Source organism: Portunus trituberculatus, chromosome 35, assembly GCF_017591435.1.
Source record: "Portunus trituberculatus isolate SZX2019 chromosome 35, ASM1759143v1, whole genome shotgun sequence".
NCBI lineage: Eukaryota > Metazoa > Arthropoda > Malacostraca > Decapoda > Portunidae > Portunus > Portunus trituberculatus.
The window spans coordinates 19,978,344-20,002,480 of NC_059289.1; the positions used below are offsets into that span (position 1 = coordinate 19,978,344).

A 24,137-nucleotide genomic window follows, 5' to 3' on the forward strand; every position below is an offset into this window, starting at 1 on the left:
CCCTTGGATTGGTTAAACTCCCTCAAAAACTAAGCCTTAAAGCTCCACCTACTTGACCCTCCCCTCCTGGTCCATGCCCTGTCCCTCCCCGTGTGTGTGTGTGTGTGTGTGTGTGTGTGTGTGTGTGTGTGTGTGTGTGTGTGTGTGTGTGTGTGTCTGATCTTTATTTTTATTTAATTTTCTCAATTCACGTAGCAAATGTAGCATAGCAATCTCTCTGATCTTCCTCTTCCCCCTCCAGGTAGCAGTGTGTGGCATCATTCCCGATATGATGTCGGACCTGCCATGTTTAGAAAGATGTCAGTTGTAAATCGACAGGTAGAGGCGCTCACTAGGCAGGAAGGAATGTATTTCTTTGATTTGTGGCACCACTTCTGTTCGGACAAAACTTTGTATGCTCGTGATGGCTTACACCTTAACTGAGTGGGGAAAGCGAGGGTAGGTAGAGTTTTAGGTGAATGTTTAGCTGACATACCTCGCCCCCCAAAGATAGGACAAGGGAGCACAGCTGAGGAGGACACAGATAGAGTAGTCAGTGACGAGGTAGTTGCCAATGTAACTGACAACGACCAAACAGCTCCCGAAACAGAGGAACAACCTAGCGTAGATAGGCAGGAAGAGACAGGAGAGTCGTCATCGGTGCCAGTGACAAACGAGCAAGAAACACGAGAGGAGGATTTTCACTAAGCGAATCGCGTAACGGACCAGCTGAAAAGCATAAGAAAACCTTGAAAGGCCTAACCTTATTTTACACAAATGCTAGAAGTATAATTAAAAAAAGAGATGAACTCGTAGCATATGCAAGGTCGGAAAATCCTGATATAATAAGTATAACAGAGACATGGCTGAACACCTGTGATAAACACTTAATCTCCGAGGCTAACATTCCTGGCTACAATATGTTTATTAATTGTAGAATAAACAAAAGAGGAGGTGGAGTAATGATGTATATAAGAAATAGCATAAGTGCCATTGAAATCAATAAAGAAAACAGATCAGCCTACGAATCGGTATATGTCAAACTGAAAATAAATAAAAAACACATAATAGTCGCGACTATATACCGCCCTCCTAAAATGACGCCTGACAATGACGAAATATTATATAACGAAATTGAAACAATACTGAAAACAAAACGTCCATTATATGTGGAGATTTTAACCTACCACACATTAACTGGAAAATTTTAACATCCGATAACGAGGGATCCAGATTACTCAACGTGGTGAGAAAGTTATACCTTTCTCAATTTGTAAGAGAACCCACACTAGACAATAATATCTTAGATATCATATTAGCCTCAGACGCTGATTTGATAAATACCTGTGAAGTGGGTGAAGTTTTAGCTAACAGCGATCATAAAATTATACGATGTAATATTAACTGCGAGGTAGACATAAAAGAAAACGCACTTTTAGTCCCAAACTATAAAAAGGTAACACGCTAAGACTTAAATTAGAATTACAAAGAATTAATTGGCAAACAGTCTTCGCAAACAAAGACATGGAGCAGATGTGTTCAGCCTTTACTAACATTCTCCTTGAAACAGAAAGTAAGTGGATTCCACAAGTTAGAAAACGAATAAATAGCACAAAAAATCCCCAATGGATGACACACACTATAAAACACATCATCGCCAGGAAAAGAGCTTATATGCTAAATATAAACGAACTAAATCGGATACCGATTACAGCAATTATATTACCACCAAAAGATGTTGCGAGAGAGATAAGGAAGTCGAAGCGCAATCTCGAAATAAATATATCAAGGCAAGCAAAACAAATCCTAAAAGTTTTTCCAATACATTCGTAGTAAAAGACTGTCAAAGAAAAATTGGGCCGATAAAGATAATAATAACACACTTGTGAGTGATAGTAAAGCCATGGCAACAATCCTAAATAACTTTTTCACAGCGTGTTTATCACAGAAGACTTTTCGACCTTGCCAACCGCGATCAACATGTATAGAGGATCTGAAAATGAAAAGCTGATAATAGACGAAATTAGCGAAGACGATATAGCCAAACACCTGCGCAACCTTGACCCCAATAAGAGCACAGGGGCTGATAGATTATCAACGAGGCTATTAAGAGAATGTCAAGAACAGCTGGTGTTACCTCTTAAATTACTTTATAATAGATCGTTGCAGGAAAGAAAAGTACCAAGTCACTGGAAATGCGCTAATGTCACGCCAATATTCAAGAAGGGCAACAAAAGTGATGCTGGTAATTATAGGCCCATCAGTCTCACCTCGGTAGTTATAAAAATACTAGAAAAATAATTAGAGACAAAATGATTTCCTTTCTAGACAGCCACAAATTGATATTAGACTCACAACATGGTTTCAGGAACAACAGATCATGCCTAACGAATCTCCTAGAATTTTTCAACGATATATTCTCTAATTATGATGACAGAGCTCCATCCGACATAATTTATCTTGACTTCAGGAAAGCTTTTGACACAGTCCCACACAAACGTCTCTTAATTAAACTGAAAGCCCACGGGATGGGAGAGCAGTTGTGTGGATGGATTGATAGTTGGCTAACTAATAGAAAGCAAAGAGTTGTTATTAACGGAGAAGCTTCCGACTGGCTTCAAGTTACGAGTGGTGTTCCCCAGGGTTCAGTTTTGGGTCCATTGCTCTTTTGATATACATAAATGATTTAGACTGCGGCATCGTATCAAAAATATCAAAATTCGCCGATGACACTAAACTAGGTAGCAAAGTACGCACAAGAGACGATTGTGATGCCATCCAGCGGGATTTAGACAACCTTAGTAGTTGGAGCGAAAAATGGCTATTAAATTTTAATGCAGATAAGTGCAAAGTAATGCACATCGGCCTAAACAATGTGAAAAATAATTACAAATTACATGGACGTAACTTAATTAAAGTCACTGAAGAAAAGGACCTGGGAGTACTCATAACAAATGACTTAAAATGTGCTGCACAGTGTTCGGCCGCTAGTCGTAAAGCTAACACTGTTTTAGGATTTATCGCGCGTAATTTTGATTATAAAACACCTGAAGTCATAACGCGTCTCTATACATCATTAGTGAGACCACATTTGGAATACGCGGTTCAGTTCTGGTCTCCATGTTATCAAAAAGACATTAATAAATTAGAGAGCGTTCAAAGACGAGCAACGAAACTAATCCCCGGAATACGTGGCCTGTCATATGAAGAACGTCTCAAAAGACTAGACATGTTCTCCTCAGAGATCGTCGCATCCGAGGTGACCTCATTCAAACGTTTAAAATACTTAAAATATAGATAAGATCGATTATGAAAATCTTTTTGAGCTTTCGCAATCAGTAACGAGAAATAACGGCTTGAAGCTTAAAGGACAGCGATTTAATACTGATTTGCGAAGAAACTTTTTTAACGTAAGAATAGTTGAACACTGGAACAAGCTGCCAGCGTCCGTCGTCCAAGTTAACACGGTAGCTACGTTCAAAAGTAAATTAGACAAGTTTTATAAAGAAAATGGTTTCCGATAATTTTTTTTTTTTTTTTTAGCGATAGTAGTAGTTACACTAGATACCTCTTTTCTTAGCGATAGTAGTAGTTCCATTAGTACTCTCTTTTTTTTCCCATCTTTCCTGTATAAATTTCCCCGATTGTCCTTCTCAGCAGTCGGGGTGTATTTTTCGTCTTATTTCTTGCCGGGTGACGCCGGAGGGATTGGTGGGTGGGGAGGAGCTTCATCTGTTCTATCCTTACCTCCTACTAAGTATGCAGCTTCTGTACGTGTAGTTTAGTAAACGAGTGACCTCGTTATAGGTCGCAAGGCCTCCTGTCACTCGTCTTTCCTATGTATTCCTATGTATTCCTCCTCCTCCTCCTCCTCCTACTCCACTACCACCACCACCCTCCTCCTCCTCCTCCTCCACTCTCATCCTAGAGAGAGAGAGAGAGAGAGAGAGAGAGAGAGAGAGAGAGAGAGAGAGAGATTTAATATTTCCTTTTCAGCATTGAAATTTTACTATTGAAATCAATATCATATTCATATATTGATATTGTATAGCAGAGTTTACAAATGTCAAAGACTTCAAGGTGGTGGTGGTGGTGGTGGTGGTAGCAGTGGTAGTGATGGAAGCAGGAAGGATTAACAAAATATTTCACTTTTTACGACTTTGAGTCTTCCGCCTCTTGACCTAAGGAAGAAGTTTATCAGGTCGTCACCTCAATGGATTAAATCACTCTCTCTCTCTCTCTCTCTCTCTCTCTCTCTCTCTCACACACACACACACAATTATCATTGTTATTATGAATATTGTTATATGATTTTCAGTTATTATTTTTGCTACTACAACTACTACTACTACTACTACTACTACTACTACAATTTTAGTGCTTTATGACATTATTATTATTATTATTATAATTACGATTATTACAATTGTTTTATTATTAGATTTTTCATCAATAATTAGTGTGGTAATTTCTCTCTCTCTCTCTCTCTCTCTCTCTCTCTCTCTCTCTCTCTCTCTCTCTCTCTCTCTCTCTCTCTCTCTCTCTTATTTGCATTTCTGTTTTCTTATTTGTTCTTGAAACTTTTATTTTCTATATAAATTACATTAGGCAGAACAATAAGTTTACTGAAACCACTTCCTGTACTACTACTACTACTGCTGCTGCTGCTGCTGCTGCTACTGCTACTACTACTACTACTGCTGCTGCTGCTGCTACTACTACTACTGCTACTACTACTACTACTGCTGCTACTACCACTGCTGCTACACTGCTGCCACTACCACCACTACTGCTACTGCTGCCACTGCTACTGCACTGCTGCTGCTGCTGCTGCTGCTGCTGCACTACACCACTGCTGCTGCTGCTGCCACTGCTGCTGCTGCTGCTGCTGCACACTACCACTGCTGCCACTACCACCACCCACTACTGCACCACCACCACTGCCACTACTGCCACCACCACTGCCACCACCACCACCACCACCACTGCTGCTGCTACCACTGCTGCTGCTGCTGCCACTGCTACTCACTGCTACACTGCTGCCACCACCACTGCCACCACTGACTGCTGCTGCTGCTGCTACTGCTACTACTACTGCTACTTTCACTACTGCTACTACTACTACTACTACTACTACTACTACTACTACTACTACTACTACTACTACTACTACTACTACTACTACTACTAATAATAATAATAATAATAATAATGATAGTGAAAGGCATGAATTAAAGAAATTATTTGATAAAAAAATGTTATATTCAATATTCAGTCCAGCCTCCCTGGTGAGTAATAACGCTTTGAAGGCGGTCTGGTAGAGAAGTTACTAATCGTTGGGTTAATCCAGGTCGTGTGTGTGTGTAATTCACTGTTTGATCTGCTGCAGTCTCTGACGAGACAGCCAGACGTTACCCTACGGAACGAGCTCAGAGCTCATTATTTCCGATCTTGGGATAGGTCTGAGACCAGGCACACACCACACACCGGGACAACAAGGTCACAACTCCTCGATTTACATTCCGTACCTACTCACTGCTAGGTGAACAGGGGCTACACGTGAAAGGAGACACACCCAAATATCTCCACCCGGCCGGGGAATCGAACCCCGGTCTTCTGGCTTGTGAAGCCAGCGCTCTAACCACTGAGCTACCGGGCCGTGGTGTGTGTGTGTGTGTGTGTGTGTGTGTGTGTGTGTGTGTGTGTGTGTGCTAGTGTGCGTACGTGCTTGTGTGCGTGTGTGAACGCGTGCGTATGTGTGTGCATGTGTGCGTGCGTGTGCCTGTTTGATGACCTAAGCTTTTTGAGAAATGGTGGCATTACGGGGAAAAAAACTGAACTCATCAAATCAACTTACTTCCCTTCTCGATACCGGAAAATATTGTATGGCAACTGAAAGCACCTCTCAAATTAGAGTTTAAATATGACAGGTCCCATAAGTGCAGGCGTGAAGAGGGGAAAAAATAAATCCTCCATTTGCACTCTAGTGTCACTGATTTAATTCACTTGGATTTTCAACATAACGACTTCGGTGAGGTCAGTAGCCACTACTTCTTAGGGTAAGGCGGGTAGTAGTAGTAGTAGTAGTAGTAGTAGTAGTAGTAGTAGTAGTAGTAGTAGTAGTAGTAGAAAACAAGAAATAAGATAACGAATTATTATTATTATTATTATTGTTATTATGATTATCATTACATATCATAAGAATTATATCAATTGCTTTCTTTTACCATATTGCTGGGTGTTTCTGAATGATATGTACCTACTTTTTTGTGTTCCTTGTTATGTTATGCACAACTCTAATAAGAGAAAAACAGCAAGCTGGACCGCACAACAACTTTGCTCTTCTCCTGTTTTTCTGTATCTCTAATTTTTTGTATCTTGTACTGTACCACCCCTTGTTTTGTATCTCCCCCCTCTTTTTCTTAAAAACTTTTGAAACTTTTTTTGTTCCACCAGAGGCAGACAAGACTCTCAACGATGGACACCTACTACAAGCGCAAACACCTATGGAAAGTAAACACCTATGGGCCGCCACCATGGCAGTAAAGGCCCATGCCAATCCTTCGGATTGGCGAATCTTCAACAACAACAAGTTCCACCGCCGGCCACTCCACGACGACGCGAACCATGGCAAGTCCTGCACACCACCCTGGACTTGTCAAATGGTTCAACGTGAAAGCCGGGTACGGGTTCATCTAGGACCTAAACACGGGCACAGATGTCGGGATCGTATGTCGGGCTTCGGCCCAATGTAAGCTTCTTTTTACCCATCACTACCACTATCTGCTCACGGCTTCACACACACACACATACACACCTACACCCTGCACCGCTACCACTATCTGCTCACGGCTTCACACACACATACACACCTACACCCTGCATCACTAAGACATCCATGCAGCCATGGCGAGGGGCTCCGAGAGGGCGCGTAGAAGCTGCAGTTTCGACTGGTTGTTGGGGTGAGGGTGTTTGATGCGGACCCTCGCCATTTAAAACATGTTTAACTGGTTGTTGGGGTGAGGGTGTTTGATGCGGACCCTTGCCATTTAAAACATGTTTAAAATGTTTTGAATGGCGAGGGTCCGCATCAAACACCCTTACCCCAACAACCAGTCGAAACTGCAGCTTCTACGCGCCCTTTCGGACCACCTGATCTACGCGACACGCATCATAATTACTGACCGCGGACTCCTTCATCGTCCTCACCCGATCTGATGGGGACATAGACAACATCTTTGAAAAAGAATGTAGCCAAACACTGCAAGAGGCGGGCTTCGAACCCATCCTTCCTCCAGAAATGAGAGCCAAGTGAACAGTTCTCATCTGCAACACCGATGACTACATCCTCTCTCACTCCGAGGATGAAATAAAACAAGAAATAATCCACGAGATAAGGCAGAGGATCGACTTCATCTTCAAGATTCCCTCCTCAAAAATTCTCAAAATCTGCTTCAACAGCACCAATGCTGCTAAGCTGGCAACGGATAAAGGTCTACTAGCCTTCCACATGAGCATACCACCATATAATGTAAAAGTGGAAGAGTTCATCCCAATCACCACCTGCATGCGATGCTACGCAATGGAGCAGCACACCACCAACAAATGCACCATGCCAGAAACCCACACGGTCTGCTCAGAATGCGCCAGTGACCAACAGACCTGGAAAATATGCTCATCGAACACCAAAAAATGTCTCAACTGCCATGGCCCCCACCGCACACTGGCAAACAAATGCCCCTTGAGGAAGAAAATAAAAGATGACAAAAGAAAGCAAATCAAAAACAGCGGCAAAACCTACAGTCAGGTCACCCAAAACATCCCCAATTCTAGCAGCACAAACACACACAACATAAATATAGAAAAAGACACAGCCACAAAGATTCTAACATGCATCTTACACTCTCACATACACAATATGGCCAATCCGGGGTCATACAATGATGAATTAAACAAAGTTTTTAAACTTAACAATCTACCTTCAATAAACCTTCCACTCAACCCTCCATCAAAAAACATCCTAAGCCTCACGGCAGAGTGCAAAACTAACACCAATGAGGATCAGGTGGCCAGCGAGCCAGATGAAGAACTAGAAGAAGAAATAGAAGTAGAAGAAATTGAAGAAAATGAAGACTCATTATCCACAACACAAGCTCGGGAAAAAATTAAACCACCACAACCTACACCCACACCAAAAATCCAAGGAAAAAATATTGGTCTAAAACTAATAACAAAAAGAACAGCAGGATGGCCAGATGAGCTAGAACCAACCGAGCTAAAAAATAGCATCAAAAAAGGAATCTACAAATTCACATACACTTCAACAGCATACACTTGACGATGAAATTCTCACTCTGATTGCTAACAACAAAATCAATCTTTCAGGGGTGTGGACTACTTTGGACACTGCCAGCTTCAACAAGACCCGCTGTGGTGTTGAACAGGAAAGCACCACTCAGAAAAAGGTAACCCGCACCACAAACAAATAAACTCAGTCACACTAACCACACCACAATCAACACCAACAGATACAAACAAAACACTATGGATAACAAACACACAATTACCATACTACAACACAACGTACACACCTGGAAAACCAACAAAAACACACTCTCAAACCTTTACAGGAAAATAAATCCTGATGTACTACTGCTAAACAGTCACGGCCTGCCACAAAACGAACACATAAAACTACACACATATCACACATATACCATCAACTCATCTGGAGAACCACATGATGGATCTGCCATCCTCATCAAGAACAACATAAGACACACACTTAAAGACAACTTCGACACAGACATACTACAGATTACAATAGACACCAAGCACGGGACCAGTCAATATAGCCACCACGTACCTCCCCCCCAGACGCCCCTACCTACCATTCACAGATTTCCACACCCTTGCCAAACAATCACAACCCACATATATCATCGGCGACCTGAATGCTCATCACCCAACACTTGACAACAGACCGAGCAACACAGTAGGGAAAGCACTCATGATGATGGTACAACTCAACCAGCTACAACACCTAGGCTACAACTTCCCCACCTACCTCTCACACAACGCAGCCACCACACCAGTCAGACACTATATTCGCCAACAGACACACATACCACAACATACACACCCAACAAGGACCCACCACACCTTCTGATCACCTCCCCATCATCATCACCATCACCTCACAACCTATACACATACACTCACCTCCTACATATAACATACATAGAGCAGACTGGGAAAAATTTCAGGAAGTAGCCACTTTAAAAACACAAGACCTGACATCACACAAAACACACTAGACTCCTCTACACAACAGTGGATCAACGCAATAAAATATTCCATGTCACAAGCCATTTTAAAACCAATATACAATAACAAGATAAAGGAACTACAATTCTGGGCAAAAAGACTACTCGACAACAGCCTATTACAAGGATGGACATACACAACATAATATTATATAGCCTACAAAAAGATCAGACAATACATAACCGCGGAATGCAAAACACAAAACAAAGTTAACTGGGAAAACAAAATAAAATCACTCGACACTCTCCATTCCAGCCCCCCAAAATTCTGGCACGACATCAAAATACTAAAAGGCAATCCATCCACACCCACACCTTACATAATTAACAACAACCAGAAAATTTTTAAACCTGAAGACAAGGAGGTTATTTTTAGAGAGATATGGAGGAATGTCTTCAGAATAAGTACACATTCCACACTAATGTAAATTACTATTATAAGTAATATTGTTCCCAGTATCCATCCTTTAACATCACAACAGTATGGGTGGTTTTCCCCTGGGGACTCCGGTTTCCACCCAGCCTAAAACAAAGGCCCTTAATGCATAACGTACTGTACTGTAAGCCTCATCACTTCACAGCAGCAGGCTCGGCAACTTTCACTCTCCTCCTGGCTTTCTCTTTTTCAACTTCTTTTTCTTCTGGTATGCCTCATGTAAAGGCATACCTTCATCCCCCCTTTCTTTTATATACATATATACTTTCTCAATAAACTAAACTAAACTAAAGTTCCACTGAGTTCTCTCGGAGATGGCAAGCCAGCAGCATCACAGCCAGATCAAACGGTACAACTTTAAGCGTGGTTATGGTTTCATCAGTGACTTCAATACAAAAGCAGATGTTTTTGTACACTTCTCCGGCCTAAAGCGGTCTTTACAAAAACGTCTTCCTCGTGAAGGTGATAAGGTTAACTTCACCATCTCCAAGGGAGATAAAGGACTGAAGGCCCGAGATGTTGCGAGGACCGGCAACAACACCAAAGCATGTGCTTCAAGCCCAAAACCACCTCTCAGGACAGGGGATATGGAAGTTAAGATATCAGCTTGCATTTGCACAGCAAAAATCCTTGCTGGCAGTAACGTCCGTCGCTTGCAAGTTCTTATCCCACTCCTGCTGAAGCACAACGGTCTACCCGGTATAAGGATCCCACAATAAGTCTTCGGAACCTCATACTCCCACACACCAAAATCGCTGAGAAGTCACCAGCCACTTTGTCGAGAAGACGATCAACCTTGCCATGAAGACCCAGTGGAAGAGGTTGCGACCGTCGAGGAAGAGGAGGAAGCAGAAGAAGACGAGATCGTCGACGTGGAAGACAGCGATTCAGACCAGCCACTTCCGATTGTCGAGCCTCCACCAGCAGATGAAGAAGGCTTGACAACACCCAAGAAAAAGAAGAACTCTACCTCCAAAAAAAACCCGCAGCTGAAGCTGAACCGACTCCCCAACCAAGTCCACAGAATGAAACAGCTGACCAGGATGACGCGGAGGAATTGCACACAATCCACTACCTGCTGAGAAGGAAGAACCCGGGCACCAGACGTGAAGACGCACAACTTAAAAGAAAGAAAGAAAAAAAAAAAACTCAACAAGATAACCTTCTTAAATATCATAAAGGGATACGACAAGAACCAGCCAGACAAAAAGAAACTGACAAACAACCAGAACACGGTCCGTCAACTTGCCCGCCATGGAGGACTGACTACGAAGCCATCTTCTCCACTCCTGACGCCACCAACATCGACGCTGCGGCCCTCCTTGACAAGACCCTGCCTCCTCGCCCATCAACCCAATGAAGCTGCTGAAGTACTGCACCGCCTGCATTGAAGAACAGTAGCTCAGCAACACTCACCATCATCTTGCGCCTGGGTCAAGCCCCAGTGACTTTACTCTCTTACTAAAGCTCCCTTTTTATCACCCACCTATTCTTTTCCTATCCCCATTTCCCCCTCCGCCTTTTCTATCTAAGTTCCTTCCTTCCTTCCTTCCAATTTCACTCGACGAAGAAGAAGACGAAGACGAAGAAGATGAAGATGAAGACGAAGAAAAAGATGAAGAAGAAGACGAAGAAGGCGACGAGGAGGAGAGAGAGGAAGTGGACGTCGTGGGAAGTGGAAGTGTAGGGGAGGCACCTTCGCCCCAGCCCATCAAGCCAAATCGACCCTCCGACTCCCAGCCTTCGTCCGGCAAGGAGGAAGAAGACGACGGCTGGGTAACCAAGAAAAAGCGGCTGCCAAGGGCTAAAGCCGCAATACAAACACTCGATCCGCCGAAGGTACCGAAGCACAGACGAACAACTAAGCCATCAATTGCCCTCCGCGAGTCACCCACCATCACGAGGTTGAGGCAAGTAAACTGGACGGGGCCAGTCCGTGAAGAGGTACTGACTGGCGTCTACATCCACGACTGAGATCGCTTCGTGGGATCAATCAAGGGATACTATGAACTCGGCTACAGGAACTTCCCGTACCCGAAAGAAAGAAATAAGCCAGTGAAGTGAAGTTAACTGGGAAACAAGGACACAGTGAAATGCAGAGAACCCATCGCTTTTCATAGATTAGTGAAGTTAAGCAAGACTTGAGATCAGACTAATTCATGTATTAAGAAAAACTCAGTTTGTGTACATACAATATGTTTTTAAAGAATGCAATATCATAGGTTTTAATGATCTCCTGAAAGAAATAATATCTGTAGGAATATTACTTAGATAGTAAGATAGGGAAACACTTAACACCAAGGAATATACAGAGAGGAAGTTGTGGTGTGCGTTAAAATTTGGAGGACAGCGACGATGCTGCCATCTGTTAGAAGGGAGTACTTTCATAGAAAACGTTTTTAGGAGTAACTTAAGATTTTTCCCATGTTTCCTCCCCACCTTTTATTTTTCCCTGCATTCTTTCGTGGTTATGAACTTATAAGACAAATAAAGCATATATATATATATATATATATATATATATATATATATATATATATATATATATATATATATATATATATATATATATATATATATATATATATATATATATATATATATATATATATATATATATATATATATATATATATATATATATATATATATGTATATATATGTATATATATATATATATATATATATATATATATATATGTATATATATATATATGTATATATATATATATATATATATATATATATATGTATATATATATGTATATATATATATATATGTATATATATATATATATATATATATATATATATATATATATATATATATATATATATATATATATATATATATATATATATATATATATATATATATATATATATATATATATATATATATATATATATATATATATATATATATATATATATATATATATATATATATATATATATATATATATATGCTCACGGCTCTCTGCCCTGGCCATCATAACATTGGACATGCCCACCCACCCTCCTGGCAGTCTCAGGCGTCCACCTGTGATACCCACACAGGATTACCCTAGGGCTCATAAGGATCCATAGATCTTTGTGGCCTCTTTTGGATCTTTATGAGCCCTGGGTAGTCCAGTGTAGGTATCACAGGTGTGGTAGCTGGCTGGTCTTCCTCAAGAAGGTACAAGTAAGGCGAAGGACAGCAGGTTGCCAGGAGGGGTGGACACCTGAGGCCACTAGAAGGGTGGGCAGGTCGAGTGTTGTGATGGCCAGGGCGGAGAGCCGGGAGCGTAGTGCAATATGTTGAGAGTGGAAGTGTTGGCATTGAAGCAGGAAATGTTCCATGGCCTCAGGGGAAGTCCTACACCAAGGGCAGAAGGTGTCACGAGATAGACATAGGCAGTGCAAATGAACACTGAGCGTGGTGTGGCCCAGGCAGAGGTGGGCGATGGCTGATGTGCCCTGCGCTCCTTCCCGTGACTGACTGACTGTTTGAATCTTGTAACGGCGCTCATCTTCTCCCGCTGATGGACCCCCCATCCTTCACCCCCTTACTACCTGTGACCCGTGCGCCATCTGTTAGAAGCTAAGCTCCCTAATCAATTCCTCCAGCCTGCTCATTGAACCCATATATCCTTATAGATATAGAATCCTTGTTTAACACTATACTAATAGACATATTCTACACTCTCATACATCAGGCAGCCACACCTACCCACAATCCTCAAAGGGTTTTGCACCTAGACCGAGGAGAAGACACACATACACCGAGTTAGCCAGGATTGTTTTGTCACCTGTAGCCGGTTAAAGAACAATACACGTGTTGACTAACTCCTGGATTTTACTTCAAGCCCTGTGATACTGACAGCTCCACTAACATACGCGGATTTTATATAGCTCTGTGAGATCCCATCTGCATGGCCCAGATCATGGCGCAGTGAACGGCCCACAACATGGAGCAGTGAACAGCCCACAACATGGCGCACTGAATTGCCGGCGTGTAATCAAGCGCTTTCTCAGTGTTTTGCCTCTCTTTTCGTCTTCGTCTGTCGTGTGTTACCTGCCCGTGGTATAGTGCAGTGCTACTGTGTTTCCTGTGCAGTGATTACAGTGTCTAGTGCAGTGTGGTGGCGTTTTTTTCCGGTGCCAGGAAGGGTTTCTGATGCTATCAGGAATACCATTGTCCCCCTTCCAACCGGGAGAAAACGAAGCTACTGTCATAATGTGCCCCCGCCTGCGAGACGTGTCGGGAGAGCGCGGCCAGCGGACGAGAGTCAGACCACTCCGCACCACCTCTGTTTCACCTCAAGACAGTATTGCCACGTGATTCCACCACAGATTTTGCACGTCTACCACTTCCCATGGCACACTGCCTCACCTGTGGTCGTATATGTGCCTTTGGTTATGCTACTATTGCAACAGTGAGGGTTCGAGGAGTTGATGTACCCAAATATCTGTGACGCAAACACGCATGCCAAGGGCGCGAAAACCACGATAAATTCAGCAACAGGCAATCATGGCAGAATCTCCTCACCCTGATGTACTTCTAAAACTGCAAGTCATTGAGGACAACCGTCGCCAGGAGGCAGCTGAGCGACGTCAGGAGGAAGAACAACGCCGACGTGAGAAAGAAGAACGTAGGAGGCAGGAAGATGAGCGGCGAGAATCACAACGGAGAGAGGAGTTCAAGCAGCTGTTGGAAACTGTTGCACAGCAGTCGCGCTTCACTCCCCAACTTGCTGCAACGTCACCCACCTCCCCCTCGCCCACTCTATCTCCGCAGCCGCTCCCAGCTGGGATGCTACACCCTACAAATACAAAGGCAGTCATCCATCCCTCACCCCCGCTTCAGTCTGATGTTACCTTCCCAGACTACAAGGCGTGGAAGAGACAAAAGAACGACTACGCCACCTTCACTGACCTTGCAAAGCTTGACCTCCCCAAACAACACATTCAGTTACGCATGTGCATGACACCTGAGGTGCTGCACATTCTGCAGTACCGCTTACGTGTGACTCCAGACGACATGCGGCCGATTGAACAGGTGTTAGACGCGCTTGAACAACACGTCAAGGCTCAAACAAACGAGGCTCTACGACACAGACTTGTTCAGCTGCAAACAACGGGTGGGGGAGTGCTTTAACGATTTCTTCGTCAGAGTGAAAAATCTTGCAGAGGCGGTAGACATCTGCAAGGGCGCTAACACACAATGCGAGGAGACACAACTGAAGCAGGTGTTGCTGATGGGTGTATGTGATCAAGACCTCGTACGAGAATTGATCAGTACCATCGCCACCAAGACTCTTGATGAAACCGTATAACAATGCTATGCATTCGAGGCGGCGAGGCGCACCACTTCTGCCATAGTCTCCCCTTCAAAGTCTGTCTGCGCCACTTCACGCTACAAGCAGGAAAAGAAAACGAGCAACCTACCAAGGTCACCCGCACCACTAAAGGACAAATGTGACAGCTGTAGGCGCCCGCATCCTAAGAACCAATGCTCCGCCACTAACACTGTATGTCGCAACTGTGGTAAGAAGGGACACTGGAGCAAGACACCACGATGCCAAGCATCGTGTTAACACTATTCTTGCCAGGTGTCGGGAGAACGGCATTACACGTCTTAGTGCTGACAAGTTCGTTCTCGCCGAGCCCAAGGTAAAATTTTGTGGATTCGTGCTATCATCTGAAGGTATCAACGCTGATCCAGACAAAGTTCGTGCCATAACCGACTTTGCGACAAGAGCTAACATTACTAATCTTCGATCCTTCATGGGCCTTGTTAACCAGCTGGCTGAGTTCTCGCCTGAAATCTCTGCATCAGCGTAGCCACTTCGACCACTGCTGAGCCCAAGACGCACGTTTACGTGGACCACTGATCATGGCGTTGCAGCATTGGCCAGCCCACCACAGTTGGAGATGTTTGACCCACATCTACCCGCCACTCTCTTGACAGATGCCTCTCGTCTCCATGGTTCACGCTTCTTGGCTATGCCACAATCTTGAAAGATCATGGCGGTGGCCTTTCCGTCTCGAATTCAGTGTGGTTCACGCTTCCTCAGAACGGTTTCCTACAGAAACGCGTTCCCTTTACGCCACACATGGTATGAGAACTTGAAATGCTGGCAACGGTGTGGGCGATGCAGAAATGCAGTTTTACCTGCGGGGTCTGCATCACTTTGAACACGTCACTGATCATCGTCCACTGATTCCTATACTGAACTACTATACTCTTGACGCTGTGGAAAATCCACGACTTCAGCGCCTCAAGAAAAAGTTGTCACCTTACGTCTTCACAGCACGATGGCGGCCAGGCAAGACCCTCTGCTTACCTGACGCACTATCCCGTCATCCTGTTGCCTCCCCTACTGAAGATGACAACATACTCGCTGACAGCTCTGTGACGCATGCCATCGCACTCAGGGCCATGCAAACTCTGACTGAGCATGAAGAGCACTCTTCGTCGGCAGACCTGAAAACGGAGGAACTGTTGCAGACAGAGCGATCCGATGACACGTACCAGCGCCTTCTTGACTGTGTGCGTCATGGATTCCCACACAATAGGTATGATCTCCATTCTACCCTCTTGCCATATTAGAAACTTCGGGAAGACCTGTACTGTGATGGTGATATAGCACTCTACGGCCCACGTGTTATTGTACCTGCAGCGCTCCGCGACACGATCCTCACGGCATCTGCCTCGAGTCAGCCACCAGGCTCCGAAACAGAAGCCTGGCCATCATAAACTCCGACATCCAGAATGTTGTGACTTCCTGTGACGCCTGCTGGACACTACTCCTGAGCCAACGACAAGAGGAATAATACAACTATGACCGCCCGACCCGCCCTTTTAAATCTGTATTTGCTGACTTTCACTGTAGCTGGGACAACTTTCAGTTAGCAGACAGGTTCTCAGGATGGCAGTTTCTTCTCATGCGGCAGGGACACAACCGCTGCTGCTTCGTTTAGCAAGTTCTTTGCAAGCTCAGGAGTTCCCGTACACCTCAGGACTGAGAGAACCCAAGTTCACGAGCCAAGAATTTGCCGAGTTCTTGCAGCGTTGGGGCGTCCCGCATACAATCACCTCAAGTATACCCGCAAGCCATCGGTCACGCTGAGGTGTCTGTCAAGGTTGTGAAGCACCTCATCATGAAGGCTGCTCAATCAGGCAACATTGACTCTGAGGCCTTCAACCGCGGACTACTGGAGCTGAGGAACACACCAAACGACAATGGACATTCTCTTACACAACTGCTCTACAGTCACCCCTTCCGAACATGTGTACCAGCCCACCCAGCAGCCTACAAGATGGAGTGGTATCCCAATAAGGAGGACTGGAGCAGGATGTTGCTTCCTGTTACAACCAGCGTGCCCGCTCGCTGCCTGTCTTTGTTGTTAATGAGCAGGTTCGCTTCCAGAACCCCAGAACAAAGCGCTGGGATCAGGTTGGCACAGCGGTGGCATATCATGAACCGCGTCAGTACGACGTTCGCCTGCCGTGTGGTCGAGTCCTGCGTAGGAACCATCGCTTCTTACGTCCAGTCATCGTCCCTAGGGACCCCTCGCTAGAACTTGACAGGGACTCAGGACCCGGAACCACTTCTTACGTTCTAGGCGCCTACACACTGTCCAAGATGGTAGTCTACACTCTCAGTTCAAGACTTCGCTTTGAACTTGGTGGGGGAGGTGGGTCCAGTGCTTGATTCACTTAGATAGTAAGGTAGGGATACACTTAACACTATACTAATACACATATTCTACGCTCTCATACATCTGGCAGCCACACCTACCCACAATCCTCAGAGATTTTGCACCCAGACCGAGGAGAGGACACACACATGCGAGTTAGCCAGGATTGTTTTGTCACCTGTAGCCGGTTAAAGAACAATACACGTGTTGACTGTCTCCTGGACTTTACTTAAGGCCCTGTAATACTGACAGCTCCACTAACATACGCTGGTTCTTATATAGGGCTCTGTGAGATCCCATCTGCATGGCCCAGAACATGGCGCAGTGAACGGCCCACAACATGGCGCAGTGAACAGCCCACAACAATATCAATTTTAATAATGATAATTGTAATAATAATAATAATAATACGAGTCTCCGTTAGTGGTGTGTGATCTGCTGGCTTCTATACGTAGTGATGGCTTTCCTTGTTTTCCCTACGGTTTCGGCTGGTTGTGTTAGTTCTCCTATTCTCGAGGCCTTCGTTATGAAGGTCTCAGAGGTGGAGGCTGAGTTCCATCGAAGGATCTCGGAGGTGCGGGAGGAGTTTCGAGGCCGAATCTCTGACCTGCAGGCCGAGTTCTGCCGAGTGAACTCAGCTACTGAGGAAGTGGCGGTTCCTGCAGTCTCATTACCAAGTAATGAGACGAAGGACCAGGAGGAGTGGCGAGTGGTGTCCTCAGGTGCAAAGAGGAGAAAGGTCCTCAGGGCGACACAGCGAGTGGAAACGGAAAATTCCTTCGCTGTGTTGGAGGAGTGGAGGAGGAGAAAGAGGAGGCGGGAAGCGACGAGGTGAGGAGGGTAGAGGGGTCCCTACCCGCAGGTAAGGTACTACTTATCGGTGACAGTCAGGTGAGGCATTTGGACGCAGCGTTTTGTGATAAGGACAGGAGGAGGAGGACGAGAGTGTGCCTACCAGGGGCCGGAATTGAGAGGGTGAGTGTTCAGCTGGACACGTGTTTGGCGGATGGGACCAAACCCATTGTTTTCCTCAGCGCTAGGGGAAATGACATTTGCAAGGTAAGGAGTGAGGAGCTGTTTAGGAGATTTAAGGAGGCTTTGGCTAAAATTAGAAATATGCGGTGTGTTGCTAAGGAGGGGACTGGGAAGTGAATGGCTGTCCAGGGCTATTGCTATTAAATTGCAGACTTGCAGATCACTGCAGGAGCAATGGATGGGCGTTCATCGACAACTGGGACCTCTTTTACGGCAAAGACACCTTGTATGCCACGGATGGAGTGCATTTATCACGCAAGGTATTCGAGTTGTGGCTGGAACACTTGAAGGCGAGTTAAATGCACTCCAGCGCTTTTTTCGGGGGACAGGAAAGGGAAGGGGTATCGGTGACCCATAGGCAGGAAGGAATAGTCAAATCTAGAAAAGTAACCAGCTTAGTAAATGCAAAGAATAGTTTAAAAGTGTATTACACAAACTGTAGGAGTATTCTAAATAAGATAGATTTGCTGAGAGGTGCAGCTTGTGTTGAAAATTTTGATATAATTGCTTTAACAGAAACCTGGTTAGATATGTCAGGGAGGGTATTTGATCAGGAGGTGAAAATTGATGGTTATACACTTTTTCATAAGGACAGGGAAAACAGAAGAGGGGGAGGAGTGGCCTTGTACGTCAAGGACACACTGCAATGTTGCATAAACAGCAGAATTAAGACAGACAGCAAAACAGAGTCTCTATGGGTAGATATTAAAGGATGGGTCTCAATCAGTAGTAATGCGTTTAGTGTACAGGCCACCAAATGCTTCAGACCAAATAAACTCTTCCCTATGGGAGGAAATAAATAGAGCAGCCAGGTACAGTAAGGTATGTGTGGTAGGGGATTTTAACTATAGGAATGTTGATTGGAGCTTGATGGTGGGTAACGGAAGCAGATGAGTTCATTAAGGTCATACAGGATAATTTTTTTAAAGCAAGTCATTTTAGAACCCACACGGGGAAATAATATTCTAGATTTAATTCTGACAAACAGGGAGGAGGCAGTTACACAGGGCGAGGTTGGAGGCCAACTAGGTAACAGCGATCACAAAGAAGTAAGGTATACATTGAAATGGCATGAAACTTTTAGGAAGCAAAAAAAAAGAAGAGTACCTGACTTCAGAAAGGCTAATTTCGATGGATTGAGGAGATATTTACAAATCGCTTGGCAGGGGCAAGGCAGATCTAGTCAGGTAGAAGGAAGGGAGGACCAGAGAAGGGTGGGGAGGTGTGAAGTCGGGATGGGGCGGAGAGAGTGAGGCGGAGGGGCTGGAAGCTGGGAGGAATCCCGGTCAGCTGAGGATTAGTGAGAGCTATACCGAGTTCCTACATAAAATACGTGACGGTCAGATAGCCAACATTCCATATAAAACAATAGAATCACGAAGCAACGATCCTAAGTGGATGACAGACAGATTAAAGCGATGCATAGGGCAAAAAGAGAATATATATATAGAGGCTAAAGGCAGGAGATGAAGCTTTAAGGCCACTATACTATGAATTAGTAAGAACAGTTAAGAGGTTAACGAGGAAAGCTAAAAGTGAATATGAGTTGAGGATAGCCAGCCAAGCGAAGACGAACCCTAAGGATTTTTTTTAGTTATATAAGACGAAAAGTAGAGAAGAAATAGGTCCCATAAGGACAACAAATGGTGAAATGGCTAGTTCTGCGGAAGAGATTAGTAGAATTATGAACGAGTATTTTTTAACTGTCTTCACCCAGGAGAACACACAGGAAATCCCAGATAGCGATGAGGTATTTAGGGCAGAGGATAGTGAAAAGTTGACAGATATCCTTATAACTAAGGCGATGGTAAAACAGGAGATAGATAAACTAAAGAAATTCAAGTCACCAGGACCTGATGAAGTATATCCAAGGGTTCTAAAGGAATGCAAGGACGTCGTAAGAGAGCCTTTAGCGGCACTTTTTAGGATGTCACTGGAGTCAGGTGAGGTACCGATAATGTGGAGAGAAGCTAATGTGGTTCCCATATTTAAGAAGGAGATAAAACCCTAACGTCTAATTACAGGCCTGTCAGCTTAACTTCAGTTGTGGGTAAATTAATGGAATCAATAATAGCGAAAACATTAGGAACACCTAGACAAACACGGCTTGATAAATCACACACAACATGGATTTACGAAGGGGAAGTCGTGTCTTACAAACTTGTTGAGCTTTTATAGTAAGGTTTATGAGGCGGCAGATAAAGGTGATAATTATGACATTCTATACTTAGATTTCAGTAAAGCCTTTGACAAGGTACCTCACCAGAGGCTCTTAAAAAGGTTAAAGCACACGGTATAGAGGGTAGAATATTAGGCTGGATTAAAGCGTGGTTAGACGACAGGCGACAAAGGGTAGTAATTAATGGTTCGAATTCCGAGTGGGGGAAGTAGTTAGTGGGGTGCCACAGGGCTCAGTTTTAGGGCCATTATTATTTCTAATATATATCAACGACTTGGATAGTGGAATTAATAGTGATATCAGTAAATTTGCGGACGACACAAAGATAGGTAGATTAATTAGGTCCGATTCGGATGCCAAGGCTTTGCAGGCTGACTTGGATAGGATGAAAGAATGGACAGATAGATGGCTAATGCAGTTCAATATTAACAAGTGCAGGGTGCTGAGCGTAGTAGAGATAATCCAAGCAATAGGTACACAATAGATAACGTGGCACTAGGAAGTTCCAAGTATGAGAAAGATTTAGGAGTCATAGTTAGCTCTGATCTCGGTACAAGGAAGCAATGTATTGAGGCCAGAAATAAGGCGAATAGAGTATTAGGTTTCATTTTAGAAGTGTTAAAAGCAGGAGTCCCAAGTAATACTAAAATTATACTTGGCGCTGGTCAGGCCACATCTTGACTATGCGGTACAATTCTGGTCCCCACATTACAGGAAGGACATAGCTCTGTTGGAGTCAGTGCAAAGGAGGATGACTAAAAGGATACAGGGAATGAGGATATACCCTATGAAGAGAGACTGAAAAAACTTAATCTGCATTCCTTAGAGAGACAGATTAAGAGGAGACTTGATAGAAGTATTTAAGTGGTATAAGGGTTTTAACAAAGGGACATGAATGTAGTTCTTAGGATCAGTAGCGGGACAGAACCAGAAATAATGGGTTTAAACTTGAAAAATTCAGGATTAGGAAAGAGATGGGAAGAAACTGGTTTTCAAACAGAGTGGTTGATGAGTGGAACAGTCTCAGTGGGCATGTAGTCAGGGCTGAGTCAATAGGGAGCTTTAAAAGGTTAGATGAATTCATGGATAGGGAAGGTAGATGGAATTAGGTAGATTAAGCACACCTCGTATAGGCCTGGCGGCCTCTTGCACCTTCCCTCCTTTCTTATGTTCTTATGAGATATGACATACCATCATTGGTCATTTTCTTGACTATCCCACTCTCGGAGATAGGCTCAAGTAATATCCTAAGTTTGCTCACAGGTTGTAGGATTTTCATATAATAGGCTGTGCAATATTTATTTATTTATTTATTTATTTCTATTTTATCTGTTTATTTATTTATTCATTTAATTTATATATTTATTCATTTATTTATCTCTATACTCTATATTTATACGTTTTGTTGTACTATCCATAAGTATATGGATGGATGGCAAGATCCATCTTCCTCCTTTATAAATATATAAATAAAATAAAATAAATAAATAAATAAATAAAATAGAAATAAATGAATAAATAAATAGATATTGCACAGCCTATTACATGGGGCCGCCGTGGTACACTGGAACCATGCGTGCTTTGGGATCCTAGAGGTCTCCAAGCGCACGGGCTCGAATCCTGTCCACGGTCTGAGTGTAGGTTGGGCTTCCTCACTCGGGGCAACGGTTTCCTAGCGGGTGGGCTTTAAGATTGGAGGTACCCTAAAAAGTATCCCCTTTAGCCCATAAATTCCCGTGAAAAGTCCACATGGTATAAAAAAAAAAAAGATTAATGTATCAGTCAATCAATCAATTTTCTTTACGTTTTAGCACACCGTTCTGAAGTGTAATGCACTTTTTCGACTGCACATTTTTCTAAACATACATCGGTCAGTCACCAAAGTTCCCTTGAGTAGATTTAATTTCAAAATACTAGAAAAGGATGGAAATGAGAATATAGCAACAAAGATAAGGCCATGCAAACTGAGATCTCCATTACATGTTCATCTCACCTTCCAAGAATCTTTATCTGGATCGTAGGCAGAGACAGAATGTAGGAGCATCATCTCTGTGCATCCTCCTTTGAGCAGTGCAATCTGGTCCTCCTGGCAGAGATTCTTGAATGAGTTTATTCTTTTCGCCATCTTGATAAGACGTCGTATTACAATCTCAGTCAGGTTGATTATGTTTATCAAAGATGGGTTGGTGAGATCCTGTGTGGGTTAAAGAAGGTAATTCATTCAATATGGTACTGTCTAATCTCTCTCTCTCTCTCTCTCTCTCTCTCTCTCTCTCTCTCTCTCTCTCTCTCTCTTGCCGAAAATCAAAGAATTATTAATGATTGAAAAGTTCAAAACCTTAAAATTGTAATCCTCGCTGAGTGGTGCCAGTATGCCTTTGTTAGCCTCTCCAAGCTCTTCCAGTTTGATGAGCTCAGTCTCGCTCAAGGCTTGCAGACCTGAGGGAGTGGGGTTGTGCGAACATGCCGATGTAAATTCAGCCCTGATGGTTGTGTCCAGTAAGGCATCCAAGACAGAGGCAGCACAGGGACTGTTAATAACATATATATTAATAACGGTAGAAGTAGTAGTAGTAGTAGTACTTAATACCACTACTCCTTGTTTACTTAACCTATATTCCTGGGCGCCGAGGTGGGTTTAAAAGCTGGGCGCTGACTGGCTGCACCCCTCTCTCGCTAGCACCCACGGAGAGGCTGTCTCGTATGTCCAGTGAGAAATGTTTTTATTTTATATGCTATAACTCACTTCATATAAGGGATAGCCAGATTTGGTTAACACCATAAGACTCAACAGTGACTGTACAATCAAGATGTATTGTAGAAAATTAACAAAAGAAAAAAGATAATGGTATTATGACGAATTGAACTGCGACGATTTCATAAAAATGTTTATATCCTGTTTTGTTTTGCTCGTTATTTTCAAAGGATGTTCATTGAATGCTGAAATATATTATTGCATCATATAGGAAAAACTCTCATGAACATGATAGTTTTATCAGAATGCAGGTAAACCTCCACTTAATGAAAACACTTTGTTATTTGTAGCCACATGTTACTCGCCGCGGCTTACGGCGAGCCGCTCCACCACCACCAACACTGTTTATACCACGGAGGGGCTTGCCGCAAGCCGCGGCATTTTGAATGCCTAGCTAGACTGAGAGTATTCACTAATTATGTTTATCATGTATTGTTTGATATGGACTGTTCTTTTATCAAATGCAGAGCTAGAGTGAGAGCATTCACTACTATTCATCATGTACTGTTTGATTATATGAATTTTTCTTGTTAATGCCGTAGATAATTTGAGTGAGCGTATTCATTACAATGTAATTTTCATGTAGGCCTATCGTTTGATATAAACCTGCTCTTTTTCAAATGCAGAGCTAGAGTTGGAGTATTCACAAATATTCATCGTGTAGTCCATATTATTTCTGATAATTATGATTTTTTTTTCCAAACGCTGTCTAGCTAGAATGCGAGTATTCGAGTTTGA

The 24,137-nt window shown here is 43.4% G+C and overlaps 1 protein-coding gene across 4 annotated transcripts in view; it reads right to left on the minus strand.

Moving 5' to 3' along the window:
- Positions 1 to 24,137, minus strand: part of LOC123513296 (nuclear hormone receptor HR96-like) — a 35,414-nt gene that overhangs the window by 4,713 nt on the left and 6,564 nt on the right. For 2 of the 4 annotated variants that reach the window (XM_045270377.1, XM_045270378.1), the window contains exons 4-5: positions 22,983 to 23,175; positions 22,638 to 22,838 (exon numbers count right to left, since the gene is read on the minus strand). In XM_045270377.1, coding sequence (XP_045126312.1) covers positions 22,638 to 22,838; positions 22,983 to 23,175 — 394 coding nt within the window. The remainder of the gene's footprint in view (positions 1 to 22,637; positions 22,839 to 22,982; positions 23,176 to 24,137) is intronic. The other 2 variants (XM_045270379.1, XM_045270380.1) reach the window with 2 other exon arrangements.